A 19906-nucleotide genomic window follows, 5' to 3' on the forward strand; every position below is an offset into this window, starting at 1 on the left:
GAACTTTTACAACAGGAATACTTTGCCTGGGTTCCCTGCAATTACTTTAGGAATCTATTTAAATATTACCTAGACGGTCGTAATTTGTCTGGGCCATATAGCAATGGTGCTGTAAGGTTTGTCGGCTTTTGTTCAGTTTTATGACTTGCTAGTATATCTGGATTGTGGCTGTCTTGGACGAGTGGCTTCAGTTGAGTGGGAAGCTGCGCAGGCGGAGGGAGCCAAGGGCCATTGCTTTGAGTGCAGAGAACTGGCTTTTCATTTCGTTTCATTTCATTCATTCTGGACTGTCCCGGCATAGGGGCTGAGCTATGTTGCAACTTCACAGGAAAACCTAAAAGGCTCAAAAGCAATCGGAAAAGGTGAGCACGAGGGAAAGAAGCGCTAGTTCTCCTTGCCCTCCAGCCTGTCCGCCATGTTTGTCCCTCTCCTACCTGGCTGCATGCACATGTGCTGAGGCAGAATTGGTCTAGCTCCCTGCGTGTGTGAGGGAGACGAAGCCAACCCAAAGGCAAATGGGACGGCGATGAGAGTGTGAGAGGGCGGGCGAGGGAGAAACAGAGAGCGCGCGTGGAGGCTTCAGTGGGCAAACCAATGATTTCTTTCAGGGAAGAAATAGACTTTGAACCCGGCCATCTTTCTTGAGAGTCTTTGACTGCTTACGACGACTGTTAAAGGCCACCGCCCGCCTTTTAAATTTTTTTGGGAAAGTTGCATGAAGAATTCCCCCCCCCCCCAAAATTCAATCAGGGATGTTTCTACTGAAACCCTTGATTTTTTTTTTGAAAATGAAAATGTAGAGAGTCTGTAGACGGGGCCGGCGACTTCTCTGGGGAGGAGGGGGAAGGGGGGAGGTGAGGGGACTGCTGGAGTCACGTTGCTGGTTTTTATTTATTTTGTTTTTTATAGCGGGATCCTTTTGCCTAAGGAAAGCGGCTATGGGGAGCCCTCTTAATTAGGAGGCTGAGAACTGGTCGGTGATTTAGGTAGTTTCATGTTGTTGGGGCTGGAGCTCTCTCTCTCTCTACAGCACGAAACTGCCTTAATTACTTCAGTTTGTAATCATCAACCGGGTCTAATAAGCGCGGGAGTAAAATCGGCCTTTAAGTACCGAAGAGATCTGGGAAGCTGGGCTCTCTCCTCTAGGCGTCAAGGTCCAATGCCATTGTTTCTCTATGGGCGCCTGAAAAACTCTGCTCTGTCAATCCCTTCTCAGATTAACGTTATAACCAAAGCGGAGTAGGACATTTCTAACAAGAGGACGAACGGGAGAGACCATCAAGGCCAGCTAGGATGCAATGAGCACGATTCTCGGATTTTAAGTAGGGTTTTCCTTCAAGGTCAGGGACACGTTGGTTTACAGGAATCTTCTCACTAACTGGATGTTAGGCGAGGCTCTGTTTTAAATTACAGGGCAAAGGGGTATTACTATAGCTTCCTATTTTGCCCTGAAATCTTCCGCCATGCTAGGCCTCGGTTCCCAGCAGTGCAAAGAGAGACAATCTGGTAGCGACTGCTGGCTTGCTACGGACTGCCTCTTACCCACTCTCATTATATTTTATGGAGCCATTTTGTCTTATGAGGGCACACACACACGCACACACCGCTCCCCCCCTGCTTACAGTGGAGGCATTCCCAGTCCCCCTCTTCTCTTCCCCGTCTCTCCGTCAAAATTAAATCGGCTTCTCCAGTGTTGTGTGGGGAATTAGGAAGCTGTTGGCCAAAGAGGCCCGTGCAAGGGAGAGCCCAGAGAGAGATAAAATTAGGAGAAGCCCCAGCGCTTTCCCTGCGGCTCACAAGGCCTCGGTTACGATCATTATTGGAGTGTGTCCGGGCGCCTGCATTCCAAGGAGGCGGCGTAAGCAACAGCGACCTCGCTCGGGCTCCGCGCTGCCGCCTGCCTCCGCCGCGCCTTTTATGTACAGCAGTCCAGCGATGGGCGAAGGCGCGGCAGCGTTTTGTTGACATCGGATCCGCACTGCTTTTCCCGCTCGTGTAAATGAACAAGACCTGTCCTTGGGGAGAGGCTCGGGTCTGGCATCTCCTTTCTTGGTTTCCCCAGCCCCTGAATGTGTTTTGGAGGTTTCTCAGTTCAGAAAAACAATTAAAGATTATTTTTTAAAGTCGGAAACGAGATTTTCTGTGGGTTCTTTTGGGTAGTGGTGGTGGGAAGGGCATTTCACCAGTCTTCAGTATGTAATGGAAGCGGTCACAAGCAAACACGCGAACCTTCTTGGCCTGTATTGTGTGAAGTCTTGTCTGTTTGTCTGCGTCAGTGTGTTTGTTTCGGAGAGATACAGATATTGTAAGGTTTGGGTCTCTTTAGAAGACATGTATGCTTATGTCTTGCGAGTGCATGAAGAGGACAGAGCTGCACAGACTCGCCGAGAAGGGTTACGCTTGGCTCTGTTTCCTCTGAATTATTCGCGGGTAACATCCCTATTCTTCAATGATTTACCCCCAAATCTAATTCCGAGACTGCCTCTTCCAAAATAAGCTTCTGAACATGCTGCGAATCTCCATAAGGATGTGTAATAAATAAATCTCCACAAAATAGTTATCCAAATATGAATTACCTCTTAGGAACACATATGTGAGCGAATGCATAAATATGTAAATACATATTAAACAAATATTTGGATGTAAATTCTACTGAACTGGGACTTGTTTCCAAATTAAAGTGTCTGGAAAGGGGCTTACCGGTCAAGCTCTGCATAAAAACAAACAAAAAAGGATCTAGAAAGTGGAGATTTTGGTTTTTCCTTTTAGGGATCCTTGCAATGCACGGTCTAAGTGTTCCATAGAGGTATAAAGTAATATAATTTATCATTTGAGAGGAAAACGCAGTTGAAATAATGCACGTTCAGAATCGGAGCAAAAACGTTTCCAAACACGATCTATCAGTTGCTGATATTCAAATAATTAAACCCTAACTTGGAATTATGTCCCACGCATTTGGGTTCAGGATGAGGGCCAAAGCCCAGTAAGCCAAACTCCTTAACTGCCTGACCCGAAGTGCGTTTGCTTGGAAGCAATTCACATGTATTTATTTCCTTTCAAAACAGCCAACAGAAAACCTCGCCTTCAGCCCCAGCAAGGGTATATTTTAACACAGTGGTTTTTATTATATGAAATCACCTATCTGAATTACTAAGCCTAGCGATAGAAACCTTGATCTCTTATTGAAAACAAACCTCTGCTTGAAAAAAGGGAAAGGCGAGGGGGGCACACACAAGCGCCTTGCCTTTACAACGTGCTATAATTTCGCATATGGTTTATTTAAGCCATCTAACATTCTTGACTTACAATTGTTTCTCGGCTAGGATTTTAAAAAAGGAATAAATCGACAATTTACTATTCCAGTGTCAATGGAGACTTTTTCTTCTGCTTCTGATTTTTTTCTTTTTCCTTTTTTTGGCGGCTAATCAGACAAGAAACGACACAGCAGCTCCTACCCGAAATGTAATAAAAGAAAACATTCAGGAATCCTGCTGTTAAGATTATTTTTCTCCTTCAAGGGGGAAGGAAGTTCTGCCAACATATTTCACAACAGCTGACTCTCGATTTTAAACAAAAATGACGCAAGACTTCCGTCTTTCCAGGAAAGAAAGTGTATGAAGAGAATGGTGACTTTTCTTCTGTCGCAGCGAAGACAGAATTTGGCTGGAACGCCACAGAAAAGACCTTTGTCTGCATTTTAATTTGGCTTAATCGGGGGGTGGGTGGGTCGCCATTAGCTTGCGACGTTGTTCAGAGTCGTTCCTGTTCAGATCTGGGGAACATTAATTGTTTCTGGTAATCCCAAGACCTCATCCTAATTAAAACAAAAAGTGTCTGGGAATGCGCAACCTTCCCCAGACCCCTCGGGGTTTAGCCATTGGGGAGCTCCGAAAGAAGAGGGGAAGGCTGCCGCGATATAAAAATAATGAGAAACATACTTCTTTGCGTGCAGCATATTCACACATGCATTTAATTAGCCCGCGGTTTCCCTACTCTTTGGCAGTCTGTAGTCTGAATAAGGGGGGGGGGAGAAAGAAAAGGGAGAACTATGAAGATAATCCCCTCCCTCCAATTTTGGATCTCAGCGCTTTTCAAATCCAGAAGAGGAAACTATGGCAGCCAAAGTACGCGCCGGAGAAGGGCCTGAATGCAAATGCTAGCTACAACTCTCATCTAACCATTACTTGAATTCACAGCACTGGACTTGATCGGAGGGCCGTAGCACCTTTTGGGCTATTTTTCTCCGCAGAAGGCTGTAGCCTTCCGCTCCGTCCCAATGATCCAGGGTTATACACAGAAGCCAGAGACGGCGCCAGAAAGTAAATAACTGTTTACACGTTTTCTTTAAAATCCGATCGCGGGGAAATGAGATGGCGCAGCAAAGCCCGAATTAAATTCTGCGGGGAGAAGGGCGCCTCTCCAGCAAGGGAAGGGCTGACTGTTCCTTCTATTGCTTTCACGCATACTTGGAAATTAATTGTCATGGAAGAAAAATACTCTCCCCTCCCGTAATATACACCCTGCCGTGGCCGTTCTTTATCCCTTCTAGACCGACTGCGTAGTTACACTTCACGGGGGAGTCGAGCACAGGCAGGGAAGAAAGCAACGGGCTCGGATCCGCCTCGCAGTCAACTTGATCGAGGGCCCGCATCCACTTTATTTCTCCCGCAAAAGTCCACGTCCCTTCCCTTCTCTCTGTTGGGAGGGAGGGCTGCCCGCTGGTCCACGTGCCAGGAGGGAGTCTTTCCCAGACGCGACGGGGTAACTTGGCAGGTTGCTGGTCCTTGCAGTGGTTGCGTGAAAATAAAGGTTTTTCTAAAAAAAGAAACTTTCCCCAAATTACCTCGTATACTTGCAGGTTGACAAGGACTGGCGGTAGTATTGGAAGGTGTCATTTCGGCGGTGTGTGCTATCTGCCGCTGCGGAAGGGCTTTCTGGGGCCAAAGGCAGAGGTTCCGGGCGGCGCGGGCGTCGGGGGCTCTGCTCCCCAGTCATGGCTTTGATAGCTCTCGGATCGGAGGTGCCTATAAAGATGCAAATATCCGGATCGATTGGGGCTCGCTTGCTCCGCTCGCCTCCCAGGCTCGGCCGCTGGAGGAGGAGGAGGAGGAGGAGGAGGCGCGCTCCCCTTTCGGAAGGAGCCCCGTGTTGGATTTGACTTTTCCCTGCCAGCTCCGTTTAGCTCTGAACTCAGCGGCACAGTATTATTTACAGGGAGCTCCCAAACTAAACACAATAGTATAATTTAACCTTTCCAGGCACTCGTAAATTTTTACTGCTGTGAAACACAGCGATGCAAATGAATATGCTCGTAGCTACTGAGTTAATAACAACCCCGTGGCTCCCGAAACAATAACTCCTTATGAAATATAATAAATATATATTTAAATACAGTATGCCGCCAATGTTATTCTGCTTTTTTATTGCTTCAATTATTGTATAATTTTATGTGAAGGTCTCCGATCAAAGGAGGACGGTCTGTCTGTTTGTGTGCGCGAGAGAGCGCGCGCGAGTGTGTGAGCGGGTGTGCAAAGAACACGACCCACTGATGGGATGATTAATTATGATATAAAATAGTCCGCGTCCAAAGGGTGGCGGCACCCCAAAAGCCGCTCTTTTCATCTCCTTTGGCCACAATTAAAACAAACTTTGTCGCATAGCTCGCCTATCCCCTTGCATAAAAACATATGGCTTTGCTATAAAAATGATGACTGGAAAACACTGACCCATTAATAGCCTGCGGACTGATTTATACTTTATTGTTCTGCTGCCCGGCCACGTGACGGCCGGCAGCCAATGAGCGGCGCGGCAGCCTGCAACTTATTAGGTGACTGTACTTCTTCGCCAGGACCAAGTTGTTACATGGAAGCCGCAGTTCCATAATTTCCCCGGTCCTGCCTGCGTTGGACGGGGCTGGGTGGCGGCTGCACGGCCATGTCTTCGTCGGGCGCGCTCAGCAACTACTACGTGGACTCCTTCCTCATCCACGAGAGCGAGGAGCTGGTGCAGTCCCGCTACGGCGCGGCCCCCCTGGGCCAGCCAGGCCGGCAGGCGAGCCTGGGCGAGCACCCCGAGTTCGCCCCTTGCAGCTTCCAGTCCAAGGCGTCGGTCTTCGGCGCGTCCTGGAACGCCGTGCACCCGCCGGGCGCCAGCAATGTGCCCGCCGTGTACCACCCGTACGTGCACCCCCAGGCACCCATGGCAGCGCCCGACGGCAGGTACATGCGTTCGTGGCTCGAGCCCGTGCCTTTCCCCGGCCTGCCGGCCAGCAGGCATTATGGCATTAAACCCGAACCGCTGACGGCCAGGAGGGGTGACTGTACCACCTTTGACACTCACGCTCTCTCTCTGACTGACTTTGCTTGTGGTTCTCCTCCAGCTGATAGGGATAAGCAAGCCACCGACGGGCCCTTCTCGGAAAACAATGGCGAGGGCGAGGCCAGCGGAGACAAACCCCAGCTCGACCCAAGTAAGTCCATTCCACCGCCTGGCGGGCGCCCGGCTCGGAGAGGCAGCGGCGGCCTTACCAGGGAGCCGGGTGGCGGGGCGGGGGGACGAGAGGGGCTGGGAGCTCGGCGGGGCGTGTGGACGGGGCTGGCGACACTTTGGGCCAGGCAGGGGCTGCGGGGAGGACGCGCAGCGCTCGGTGGCGGGGACGTGCCTCCCTCTGCCGCGTCATTGGCGTGTTTTGCTGGGGGCACGCTGGAGCTATAAAGCTGGAGAGGGGAGGACGGGCTGGGCGCGGAGCAAGGCAGGTCCCCTTACAGAGACTGGCGGGGGGGGGGGGAGAAAATCCTCTCTGACAAAACCGGCCCCTGGGTGTGAATCCGGTCCCTTTATGGCCAATGGCTTGCCTAGGCAGAGCCCGAAGGAAAACACTGGGGGGAATCTCTTCATTTCCACCCCTCCTCCTCCTTACAGCCCGCCTTCGGTTGAACTGAACAGGCGGGCACCCAAACGAATGCCACGCAAATCTGGTGCCTAAGCCAGCTGGGGTTCTCCTCCAGGGGCTCCTTTATCTGGTTGGAAGCTTCCAGGGGCGATACGGGAGAAGGTCAGGATGGAAAAGAGAAAGATTCCCAATGACACTCGAGTCTCAGGGGTCGTCCACTAGGCTCGGGGAGGGGGGAGTCAGGGGCTGGGCTGGGAGGAGGGACAGGAGAAAGGCTGGCTTTAAAATTACATTCTGGATAAACAATATGAAGGAGAGAGGCGGCGGGGGTGGGGGGTTTACCGCGAGGGATTCTGTCTGACCTCTCCGTGCGTCTCTCTGGTTTGCCCATTGTGTCTGACCCATCTTGTATGTCTGTCCAAATGAAAGGGACGTCGTAAACCACCAATATCAGGGTACCTGTGTCTTCGAAAGGAAGGTGAGGGTGTGCGAGGGCCCGCCGAAGGGAGGCCAGGCTGGCGTGGAGGGACTTTTCTTCTCCACTAACCTCTCGGCGTTGTTTCCCTATAGATAACCCTTCTGCGAACTGGTTACATGCAAGATCCACCAGGAAAAAGCGCTGCCCTTATACTAAGCACCAAACGCTGGAGCTGGAAAAAGAATTTCTGTTCAACATGTATCTCACCAGGGACCGACGGTATGAAGTGGCCAGGCTCCTGAATTTAACCGAGAGACAAGTGAAAATCTGGTTTCAGAACCGGAGGATGAAAATGAAGAAAATTAACAAAGACCGAGCGAAGGATGAATGATGCTCGGCTGCGAATTTATCACGTCTCCAACAGCAAAATCTCCTCCAGTCCAATCCAACACAACCACAACTCCCTCAAACCAGGCGACTGTGTCCAGGCCTCACGTTGATTTTTGTCCTTGCCAATTCAGTTCTTGAATGTACCTCGCCAGCGCGCAGGGGGATCGCTGGACCCCGGCGCTATCAAGGAGGTGCCCTGATTCCCCGTTGTGATCATAGGAAAGAAAAGGGGGGCATTATTAACGCGCAAAGCTGATTTGTTGGCTTGTTTAAATCTACCTGTCAAGTATGAAAGAAAGAAAGAAAGAAAGAAAGAAAGAAAGAAAGAAAGAAAGAAAGAAAGAAAGAAAGAAAGAAAGAAAGAAAGAAAGAAAGAAAGAAAGAAAGAAAGAAAGAAAGAAAGAAAGAAAGAAAAAGAAAACTACCTTTTTAATGCACAACTCTTTACAGACTGTATAGGTTAGTCGAAGTAGTTAATTTTATTTGCTCTGCGTGGCAGAGAGAGGTCTGCTCTAATACTTGAACACTGTGTTTTATCGTGGTAATTATATTTGTGACTCAATTTTTGTGCTTGGGTGCTGTATCAGATGTGATTGTGTAAGCTAGAATTCTATTCGAACTCAGGTTGTTTATTATAAAAGTTGCATAGAGTATAGCTCTGTAGTGTAAGTATTTTTTCTGTATAATTAGACAGTTAACCTTGGATTGTAAGGGAAAGAAAATGCTCTCGCCCTCTCTTTCTCTCCCCCTCCCCCCTTCAGCTTTTAAAAACAAAGGGAAAATTGATCTGGGCTAGAAAAGGAATCGCAGTCTTTCGGTTCCTCTGAAGCAAGTCATCTTAGTATGCACAGTTGATCTATATATATATATATAGTACCGTCTTTGTCAGTTGTATATATATAATCTATATATTAAAGAAAAAAACCCTTAATAATCAGATTAGCTTGAATATTGTTTTTGCACCGTGAGCAGTTTTCAGATATCGGAGCTATACATATATGTGAAAAAGGTAACTACCTATGGTTTACGTTTTTAAGTTTAATCAAATAATTTGATTCTTATTGTAATGAAATTTAATGTTATTGATAATAAATTATACACTCTAAAACCTACCTTTGGTTATTGTAGATTTGTATCAATTATTAAAAAAATTAAATCCTGGAAGTTATGTTTATGCAGGAGCTACACTGTATATTTTGCAATAGTTACCTCATTGGCCTACTGACCAAATAGTTGTGTCCAAATGATATTTAACTTTTTTGCAAAATAAAGTATATATTGATTCTTTTTATATTTTGTGATGTTGTTGAAGATTATTAAGAGGGCACGGGTCCACCAATATCCTGCCCAGGTGAGATGCATTTACCCTGGACAGCCATCGAGGTGTGTTTGACCCCCAGAGCCTTAGCATGGTTACTCAAAAGTAAGTCCTGTTTCTTTTTAGGGGACTTAATTACGAGACATTCTGTCTAAGACCTGCTGCCGGAGAGACAGAGATGTGAGCGGGAGGATCTTACCGTGCAAGATTGTGGGCTGATTTCTGTTACCCAACAGAAAGGATGTTACCCCGAGAACATCCAACGATGTTATAAAGCCCGATACTGAGACCCTGAAGAGCAGGTATTCTGCCCGCTGTGTAAAGGGAGATGCCTGAGTAAGCTGGGTCTTTTCCCTCCGTCAACTTTCTGAAAGTAGGGAGCCGAAATATTCCTAGATAAAACCAAACTTGTTCCTAGAGGCAGATAGTCAATTGCTCAAACCCACCGGTATGAAATATCCTCATCTTCATATAGAAAGCCCACCTATGGAAAAAGCAAGTGGCGTTCGCTTTCTCCCGCTTCTTCTCTCTAGCAAAATAAATACAGAGTATTAGAAATATAGCCAACGCCGGCCGCCTTCAAAAGACACTCGTAGTAATTTAGTTTGTGATCGTTTTAAATCATATTCGAAAGGGGGGGTGTTCTTTTAGTGAAAGGTAGGGGGAAGGGCTGAGCCTAGACTAAAAGCCTTGACGAATATTTATTTGGGAGTTCAGCGTTTGGTGTCAGCTGCTGAACCAGACAAAGTATTTCGGAGGAGTGGAAAGTTGGTCCTGCCTCTGGCGCATACACGGCTTGGGGCTGGAGAGGCAGTCCCAAAAAGGCAAACTACTGTGCACGGGAACAAACAGAAACTTTTGCAGAATCAATGTCCCAGTTTCTTTTTAAAGCCAAAACAAACCAGTACACTTCCAGCTAACCAGACTTGGCTCAAGCTGCTGCTAGGAAAATTCAGAGCCATACACAGCCATAAAAGAAAATGACGGCTGTAACTGTTTATGGGGTGTAAAATGCTGCAGGGTTAAAGAGGAGAACTTTCTGAATCTCAAGAACTTTGCAAAAATTCGAACGTGTAGACATTTTTCTGGCCTTTCCCTATATTTTTTCCTAATCAGGAATCTTTCTGGCAAGATGTGTTTAATTAGCAAAAAAGCAAAACGGTTCTTGTGTAGCAAAAAAAAAAAGAGAGAGAGAGAGTCTCTAATTGATGCCTGTTCCAGTGGTTTGGGATGTTGGGACGCCCTCTGTTGTTGCAGACAGTGGGAACTTCAAAGAATCAGCGCTAGAAGTGCGTAATAAATGGCGGGTCTGCAAACTGTCTGGAATTCGGCCCTTAATGAGTTTACAACTGTCCAGCCGCAATTAAGATTTTTTACAAAAGCCCTTTCATTTTGTTTTGTCTGGCTGTTTCAGATAAAGCGGCTGTGCGGAAATAGCTAGCTTTTATTATTCCCCTTTCCTCTTAAATGTACGCTGGAAAGTGGACTTTATCTTTAATGAATTTGCAGCTGGGGCCATTCCTATAATCGTTCCATCGCACAGCAGATTGTTAAACCAGTTGCAGTGGCAGATATCAAGCATGTTTGCACTTTTGAAAGATTCCCGCACCTATTTTATTGCTTGCAATGACCAAGATTGAACAGCAGATGGCAATGTTGTTCCATGAAAACAAGAGCTAAACCACTACGAAACCAATAGAAAGCTTCCAAAATGTCGACTTCTAGAAGCATATGCGGATTTGCAACTACCGATTTGATTTAACAAAGGACAAGAGTCTTTTGTATGAGTATGTACGTGAATGCCTTGTCTCCTATATCACTATTTGATTCTTCAATATGTCTTATTGTTGACGTTAAACACAGCAAATAAAAACGCAGAGATCTCTGTATCGGACTTGGTTTAAAAAGAAGCAGTTATAAACATTAGTTAACGTTCCCAAAAAAGCAAGCGAACCTTGAATCTCTTGTTTGTCAGATTTTAATTATATGCATGTAGATATGCAGTGTAAAAATATGTGTGTGTCCGTATCTTCTTCATGAACATTTCGCACATTATATATTGTTGTTTATGTGTCTTCGTGGGCAGCGAACACATTTTTTTAAAACCCCGGACGGAATAATATAAAGGCGACTGTGTGTATATAGTATACATATTTACTGAGTTAATGCGGTGTGAGAGTAACAAAAGTATGTTCGAGATCTGGTTAAATAGCCACGTGCAATTTAACTAATATAAATAAAAATTGTGCATGTAAATTGTACACAGTGTGTGTCTACATATAGCCGCACAAGCCAATCACTTACATTAACCCATTCGTGGCCAGGTAAACTATTTACCCCTTATTGAGGTTACTTGAGAAATTTTATACCTGGGAATCTGGAAGTCTAGCAGTGCTTGAAAGGCCGATATTGATGGTTCCAGAAACAACTCCTGTGTGGTTAAGATCCAGGCAGCCATGTTTCCCACTATAACAAAATTCCGAGACAGTAGACCAAAACCTTAGTTAGATCATCCACAATACGGCAGCCAAGACTCAAGATGCAAAGATTCTGTGTTGCAGAAATTGCTGGCTCTCAATGACGGCATTTCCTTGTTTCGGTATGGATCCCTTAAGGTGATTTCTCCCACATCATTCCAAAAAGGATGCGCTTTTGACAGAAACAAAAGGAAGGCTCTGATAAAGCAGGGAGGTTGCAAAATTTAATTTGAAAATTATTTACCGGCCACTGAAATTCTTCAGCAGATGTTCGAGATGCAGTTATGGGCTCCGCTTGTTTCCCAAGTAATTTCGCCTCTGTGGGACCCGTTTTAATTATATTATGCAGATGCTAACAGTCTGATACACCACAGGACTTACATGCCTGCACAAATTCATTCTGCAATTCTTCCTGCTATTTATTTACGATTTCTCTGATAAAGCTTAAAATGCCTTCTGGAGTTGTTAGCTACCTTCGCTGTTACTTGATGCGTGTATCTAACTGCATCGCCGAGGCAGAGTAAGAGAACGGCTGTCGGGAATCTGACATTTAAAGGACACGATTGTGTATATAATATCGGAATATTGAAAAATACTGGGGGAATCACAATATTATGGAAGGAAATCTTGTCAACCACGAGAATGCTGCGGGATCTTCTGAAGGTAATACATAGCTGTTAATTTTTTGTAATAGGAATATGGGGGAGGCTACCCAAGTATTTGACCCCAAAAGACAAGGAGGGTGTCTACACGTTTAAGCTGTGTCTCCAGTAGCAAATGGAAACGAGGGCTTCTCACAATAAGGTTCGAATATATTTCATGCTAACGAACGAGTGCTTGGAACACGGTTGGCGAAGTTACCCTCTAGTGAAATGCAGACGCCAGTGTTCACGTTTTGTTGGGCAGTCCAAAATAACACTGAGTCTGAAATGGCGTAATAAGCTCCCGGACCCGGGTTTATAAAGATATTGTACTGCTCCACAACAAAAGGTCTAGCACGAGTGCCCCAGGCCCCAACCAAGGTCTACTGAAAGAAAGCAGCGTAGACCGTGTCCCTGTCTCCAGTTCTGGATTTTTGGAAATCTCTTTCAAACTAGGGTTGCGGGGGAGAGGGCTGCCCCAGAGGCCTCCACTTCGAGCTGAGCGACACTTCCACGTGCCCAGAAAAGTTCGACGTGTCCATTTTGCAAATATACTCGGTGTGTCGAATGGAAATTCCCGAAGTGCTTATCAGAGACGAGACTTGTGAAATTCCTCGGGAGCCTCCTTTGTGCAGCAGAGATTTTGTGAAACGGGGCAAACGTTTCAAGAGAGGGGTTCAGGGAAAGGTAACCGTGAAGCGACAGAAAAGCCACACGGTTGGCGAACGGGTTTGGGGCCGGGCGTGTGGCTTGGCCCTTCGGCCTAAGGCGGCAGTTGCACTTAGCGGTGCCCTTTCAAGGCTCATCTCTAAAATCCTGTCTTGCCTTATCAATACCGCAGTCTAGACTGCGGGTGCTGTTTGCTGCTGCCTTCTCCGGGCGTCTTGCAGCGGTGGGGACCAGAGGAGCAGTGGATTGGTCTAAGGCCGTCCCATTCCGCCGCTTTGATCTCGGCTGCTTTGCAGGTCTTTTGCTTCGCCTTCCTCTAACTTGCCCTCTTATTTCTCTCAGGATATATATATATATATACACATTTTTTAAAAAATGGATGATTGGGGGGGCGCATTTCCACCCCCACCACGGCCAGCTCGGGTTGTTCTTTTGTTCCTTGGGTTCTGGTCGCCATCCTGGCGCGCTTCTCCACCGCGCAGAAAGAAAACCAGGCGAGTGCCCTTGATAGCGGCGGTTTGTTTGTTCAGAAATAGCCCCTTGCTCAGACCTCGAGGTAGACTTTCAGCAGCCCCCGCCCCCCATCTCCGTTGCACCTTTATTAGGAAATAGCAGGCCTATTATTCCTTTGCAAGCGGTGCCGCCCAACAGCCCCGTCGCTGTGGGTCCAGTAGGCACCCTTACCCAGCCTCTCTCAAAGGGTTTACCTTCTCAAGGGTCCCTGCGAAATATCTGCAAGGACCGTTTAAACTGCTGAGAACTTCTTTGTACACACAGGATACCGAACTCTATCATTTAAAGGGAGAATTTCCGGGGCAATCCCATTGTCCTCCTTCCCGTTTATGGGGTGCAATATAGCAGGGGCAGTAAAAGTTGGCTTTACCAAACTCCCCGTCTGAAGGAAGGAAGCTACTTTTATGGTCCGTTTAAAGGAAGGGTAGGATACGACATCCTCAATGGGAAGCAGCCTTATTGTTGAGTGGGAGCGGAATTTTTAGACATTTGGGAGGGGGGCTGCTTTGCTATCAGCACAGAGAGGTTTTTTTAAAAGCAGGGACCAAGCCCCTTTCAGAGATCGGCCTCATTTCCAAAGGTGCCGATTATTTATTATTTACCTTCTTTGAAGGTAAATAATAAATCCAGTGTTGCTGGTGGAGGGATGACTTTATATTGCAGTTGGACGAAGCAAAACCTTTCAGATTCACCGGCTGCAGCCTTGCAATTTTTAAAAAATCCCCTCTCTGTTCTTTCCTGGAAGAAGGGGAATGGGCCCGAGAGAGCGTTGGCCCTGTTTGGGGAGAGGAATTGAAGGACCCCTTTCAGTCCAGCTCTTGCGGGATCGCCAATCATCTCCGGCTCCCGCATTTCGAGGCAGCGCAGTTTGCAGCGAGAGAAGCCGAGAGAGCGAGAGAGGGACGAAAAGTCTTTTCCTAAAGCTTCATTCATCTCGCCCAAAGAGATTAGCCGAATGCATTATGTCAATATCTTAATAAATCTGTTAGCAAATTAGGAAACCTCCCATATAAATATTTCACTATTTCCTTTCCCGCAGGAAAAAAAGGCACGCATGATTTACAGAATCTTTTTTTGGTGTTGCCTGCTTTTATAAAAAAGCGAATCTCGCAATTTTAGTTGACTGCACAGTGGGTTTTTTATGGGCTAGAGGTTTGGGGGGCATATTTTCTGTCCTCTCCCCCCCCCTCATTGTTTTCAGGCTAGGGGACGGTGAAATACAGCAAAGCAGAAGGAATGAGGGAAACAAGCAGGGTGTAATAAACTGGGGGGTACTGGGAGATAGCTGCAGGCTGAGGGCGGTAATTTAACCTGAATCGTGTCTGCACCATAACTGCGAAAGTCACTAAAGGAACGCGAGCCCCCCCTCCCCCCCCCCAGCAAGACACACGGGGAGAAATAGACAGCGCTGTATTTCGAAAGCCTCGATTTAAGTTCCATATGAGAGCCGAACCAGCCTTTATTCTTGCGCTCTCCGGGGGCTCGGAGCTGCCCAAAGCACAGAGGCCACGCGGCAGCCCCGGAGCCCCCCAGTCCCCCTTCGCCTCGTAATTTGTCGGGCATTCGAGTTGATCCTCTTCCCCTTCCATTATAGGATCTTGTGAGCCACCCTGATCTATACCACCTGTGATGCAGGAGGAGATTGGAGGACGGGGTCATATGACTGGTCACGTGGTGGAGGCAGCTCAGTCCAAAAGAAAATGGGGTTTGGTGTAAATCTGGGGGTGTAATGTTATCATATATCACGCTACCTCGTAAAACCGACACCGAAGCCTACCGGACAACAAATCACAGGTCAAAATTATGAGTTCTTCGTATTATGTGAACGCTCTTTTTAGCAAATATACGGCGGGGGCCGCTTCCCTCTTCCAAAATGCAGAGCCTACGTCTTGCTCCTTTGCTACCAACTCCCAGAGAAGCGGCTATGGACCAGGCGGTAGCGCCTTCACCTCCTCCATGCCTGGCTTGTACAATGTGAACAGTACCATATATCAAAGCCCGTTCTCTTCCGGATACAGCCTGGGCTCAGATGCCTACAACCTTCATTGTTCCTCTTTTGATCAGAACATTCCCGTCCTCTGCAATGACTTAACCAAATCCAGCTGTGAGAAAGCGGAGGAAAACAACCTGCACAGCCAGCCAGAGGGTAATTTCCGGATATACCCCTGGATGAGGTCTTCAGGTATGGGGAAGGGGGGAAAGGGGGCGAACTTCCAAGGCATCGCAGGCAGGCAAATCAATGCGGAGCACGCAGGCTTACTCGCAAGGAGCGCGCCTGCCTTCCTGCTTTTAATTAGTGCAGCGGCGCCATTGCGCAGAAAGCCTGTGGCATTGTATGTAAATGAGTCTCATAAAACTTTTTATTGCCCAATTAATGGGATCTAGCCTCGTAAATTTATTGAACTCCGGTTTTGCGATGGAATCGGAGCGCTGGGTTGGCTCGGCCGGTTCGACAGGGAAGGCTCGTTGAAGGTGCTCGGAGAGGACCACATGGGGAAGGGGGTTCCGAGTGGCAGGAAAGAGGTGCGGGTTCGGAAAGAGACGCGGGAGAGAAAAGCGAGGGTGGGGTGGCCGGAAGGGGGTCGTGGAGATGCCTGCGAAGACACCCGAGAGGTTTTTAATTCTTGGATCGCGCAAAAAAATGCGATTTTTCTTCTTTCCCTTCCCCCTTTCTTTCTTTCTTTCTTTCTTTCTTTCTTTCTTTCTTTCTTTCTTTCTTTCTTTCTTTCTTTCTTTCTTTCTTGGAAAGAATGGATCCGTTATAAATGTGGAAATGAGAAAGGGGTCGGGGAGCAATGTTGACCGACCTGGTTGGTCTAGGACAGGAAACAAACAAGCTGGTTTAAACGGTAGAAAAGAGAGGCACGAGTTCTAGCCACGGGTGGTTTCGACTTCCTCGGGCATCTGGGGGAGTCTGACTGCGGCTGCCTCGGAGCTCTCCCCCCCCCCCGGCTTTTAAAATATGTATAATTAGGGGCTGGGAAGCGGCGTTCTCCCCCCCCCCCCTTTACTTGGAGCATTTCAGACAAGTTGAGCCTGTGCCTGCAGCCTATTGAGCCAGGCGTGAGTCTCCGCTGGACTTTCTCCCAAGTCGACCTGCTGCAAATTATGCTGCAAAGGTCCGCTCCGACCTGTGTGTTGGCTGGGTCCGAAATGCCTTCGTAAGGGAGCGGGGAGCAAAGCTCGGGTCCCCTCTCGCTGCGAGCAAAGCCCCGGCAGGCCTCCCCCTCCAGAGGGCTCGTCTCCATTTCCTGGTTCTCTAACTTTTCCTTCTGCTCCTCTCTCTCCACCTCCGCGCCCCCCTTCTTCAGGTCCGGATAGGAAGCGAGGCCGCCAGACTTACACCCGCTACCAGACGCTGGAGCTGGAGAAGGAGTTCCATTTCAACCGCTATCTGACCCGCCGGCGGAGGATAGAGATCGCCCACGCCTTGTGCCTGACCGAGAGGCAGATCAAAATCTGGTTTCAGAACAGACGCATGAAATGGAAGAAGGAGCATAAAGAAGAAAGCGCCGGGGCCGGCGCCGCCACGGCCAACGACGGCGCATCAGCCACGGCCTCGGTGGAGAAAGTGGAGGACGAGGAGGAAGAGGAGGAATAAAGGCCCCGCTCTCCGCGGGCCGGGCCGGGCCGGGGCGGCGGTTCTGCAGGCACGGGACAGTTGGCAACGCTCCCTTGGGAAACAAAAAGGCCCTCGGAGAATCCTAGTCGAAGACCCTTCTCACCGCCATTCTAGTCGAGAGATCTTCCGCATCCCCAGAATGCCCTAGATTACCCCCTGTGTAAACTAGGAGTAACTTCTCATTACGCAACCGAGACCCCTTTGCCTTGGGTTGTCCAGGCCTCTGTTTAAAATATTGCATTGCAAAACGTGTTCATGGTCTTTCTGACTGAAAACAAAATTGGTTACTTGCTCAGATGTATGTGTGGATGGGGCTCCCTCAATCCACACACGCAAAAGTCAAAGCTTCCAAACAAACTACCTGACTGTAGTGGTCCTAATCAGCCCTTAAGGGCAGGGCATGCTTTGGGATCATTTGCAAACTACCTAACGTAGACTAAAGGTCTGTGTACTTCCAATTAGTGGGGGGTGGGGGTGGGGGTTGTTTGTTGTTAAGATAACCTTATGAATCGAAAGGGGGGGGGACCGAAGAAAATATCCTTGAAAATCAATGGCTGAACCACTAGACTCAACAGCAGTGATTTGTACTACCTATTTTCAAAACTACCTATTAACTAGCTCCGCCTACCTATCTTCAAAGCCCTACTGTATTTTATTAATAAGGAAAGAGTCAAGATAATGTTACTTGCCTGCAGGAGGTGAAGCGCAGAGAAGAAGGAATTGGGGGGAGGGGTGCGGCCTTCATAGCTCGGACAGAGAATTTGGAGCCGAGTATTGCTGAGTATAATTTAAAAATAAGTAAAAATAATAATATATTTATTCCAAGGCTGTTATTAAGTGATATGCTGCAACATAAAACTCTCGTGTCTTCTCCAGTCTGAATTTTAAGGAAATTCTCACCAAGATTGTATAAAGCGATTTCATCTTCTGTATTTCATTTTGTATTGAGCTCTCAGCCTCCGGTTAGATGTTTGGATTTCCATCATTCGTTCTGCTTGATACAGTTGGGGGGGGGTGGCTCTTGTGAATCTAGGCTGCGGCCATATACCTGCTTCCCCAATCCCCTTTCCCGAGTCATCCTGAAGACCTGAATGGCATACATATGAAACGGCGTGAACAATTAACACCTCTTGTATATTGAAAGGCCACTTCGGCCATATCTGTTGTCTTGGACTTCATATCACCTCATAAGCTAGGGAATCTGTATTTAATTGGGGTAACTTCGTAGCATGATGTCATGTTGACAGCTCTGTATAAATAAATTGCGCCTGGAAAGTTTTGGCTATACTTTATTCATAAATTGTATGTTACAAAGTGTTTTTCGCTGTGTTCATGTGAACATTGAGGTATTCCGTGTTTTTAAAAAATTGCGGGTGGGGCGGTTTTGAATGTGCGTAAATTCTCTTTGGAAGTGCTTTCCTGTATGCTCACGTTCAGTGTGTTTTATGTTACACAGAAATAAAAATGCTTGTTGACAATGGATGGTCTGTCTTTATTGGGCGTGTGCACACACATACGTGTACACAAAGATACAAATGCAAGGCTGCAAAGAGGAAAAAATGTTCCTGAGCAATATGGGAAACTATTCCATACACCAGACCCAATACTTGGAAGTAAGCACTGCTGTGATCCTAAAATCTATTTCCTGGTGATAGGTGTAATTAAATGGTCTAACTGGCCCGGTGGGGAGATCCGCATTCTCCACGCTTTACAGTTGTGCTTTAATCTCCTAGATTCCAAGTGGGATTTTTTTCCATGTGGAAAAAAAGAGAAAGAGAGGCGAAATAAAAGGTTTATTCATCTGAATGGCAAGGAACCAGTCGAACCACAAGGACACCTTTTCCCCAAGCACGCTCCTAAGCAAATAGCACTCTACTCCGTGATAATTTCTTCTAAGTAAGTAGGCATAGGGTTACAGTCTCCATTTAGCCTTCAAAATATAAGGAGGCTTTAGATTTGGGTGGTTAAAAGCCATTTTCTAAGACAGACCCGAGAATCCGCATCTGGGCAAAGTTGCTATGCGAAAATCTGGGAGAAATAGGGGAGGGTTAAGGCACATCGCGCGGGGTGCACACGATGCGCCTTCAGCCCAGGAAATGTACACATAAGTGTACACATACACAAGTAACGTATATTTCCACATATTTTCCATACAAGCAATTTCTGTTCTTTTTAATGAAGCAGACTGGCTGGTTTAAAAAATAGCACAATTAGGAAGGGAATTCTGAGGAAGCAGGGTAAAAAGGGGAGGCGAAGAGGAGTCCCGAAGAAAGCCGCAATTGCAGACTGCGGGATTCTCAAGGCATTCCGCACAATTTTCCTAATGATGAGGAAAAGGGAATCCAAGCGGTGGGTCCTTTAAAAATCTAGGTCTGCCTCCCTGGTAAAATGGCGCCTCTCTAAGTCCTGCCTCTTTCTTAGGGATGAGGAAAAGGCCATAAATCCGTTGTTGTTTATGAAAATTTACAACTTTGCAATACAACTTTATGAGTGGTTCGGTTTCTCCATTGGTCGCCGACGGTCATGTGGATGGTAACCGTGAACATGAACTTTTTTATAATTTCCCTGGCGAGAATAGAGCGGCATTCTTTTGCTCAGCTCCGTCCTGCTTCGGATGTCTCTGGCTTTTCAGTCCCCCCACCCCACCCCCGGTTATCATGCGTCCTTTGTAAGTCAATAGGGAGCCGGGAGGATGGAGGTTCGGCGTAAGCAGCCGCCTCGAACACGGGTCCTGGATGGCAATTTCCATCTCCTCCGCCGGAAGGTGTGGCATATTGGATTCAAAGAGCTGGAGTGGCAGATTTTCAACTCGCAACCTGGCTAATTTCCTGCTTCTTCTGGCACCAAAAGGAGGGCGATTCGTCTCCGGGGCAGCCAAAACGACAGCTGTCAAAGTCGAAGGGGCTCCTGCGAGCCAGAACCTAAAGGTGAGAAATGCAGAGAAATGAGCGAGCAAACCTGGTTGC

At 47.4% G+C, this 19906-nt stretch overlaps 2 protein-coding genes across 2 annotated transcripts; both read left to right on the forward strand.

Moving 5' to 3' along the window:
• The first annotated feature begins 5494 nt into the window (after positions 1-5494).
• HOXA9 (homeobox A9) lies at positions 5495-8991 on the forward strand. Its single transcript, XM_054992142.1, has 2 exons — positions 5495-6469; positions 7463-8991. The coding sequence occupies exons 1-2, from the start codon at positions 5935-5937 to the stop codon at positions 7699-7701; spliced, it is 774 nt and encodes a 257-aa protein (XP_054848117.1). The 5' UTR covers positions 5495-5934; the 3' UTR covers positions 7702-8991.
• Positions 8992-15016: 6025 nt separating this feature from the next.
• On the forward strand, positions 15017-18420 carry HOXA7 (homeobox A7). The gene is given in 3 exon segments (XM_054990907.1): positions 15017-15111; positions 15114-15500; positions 16630-18420. Coding segments are annotated over 3 exon segments (741 nt in total). The 5' UTR covers positions 15017-15047; the 3' UTR covers positions 16920-18420.
• Positions 18421-19906: the final 1486 nt, after the last annotated feature.

This window comes from Eublepharis macularius, chromosome 11 (assembly GCF_028583425.1).
Source record: "Eublepharis macularius isolate TG4126 chromosome 11, MPM_Emac_v1.0, whole genome shotgun sequence".
Taxonomy (NCBI): Eukaryota; Metazoa; Chordata; class Lepidosauria; order Squamata; family Eublepharidae; genus Eublepharis; species Eublepharis macularius.

Coding starts and splice junctions, on each gene's coding strand:
- HOXA9 (XM_054992142.1), top strand. CDS start 5,935: ATGTCTTCGTCGGGCGCGCTCAGCAACTACTACGTGGACTCCTTCCTC. Junction 6,470..7,462: donor CAAACCCCAGCTCGACCCAA/GTAAGTCCATTC, acceptor GTTTCCCTATAG/ATAACCCTTCTGCGAACTGG.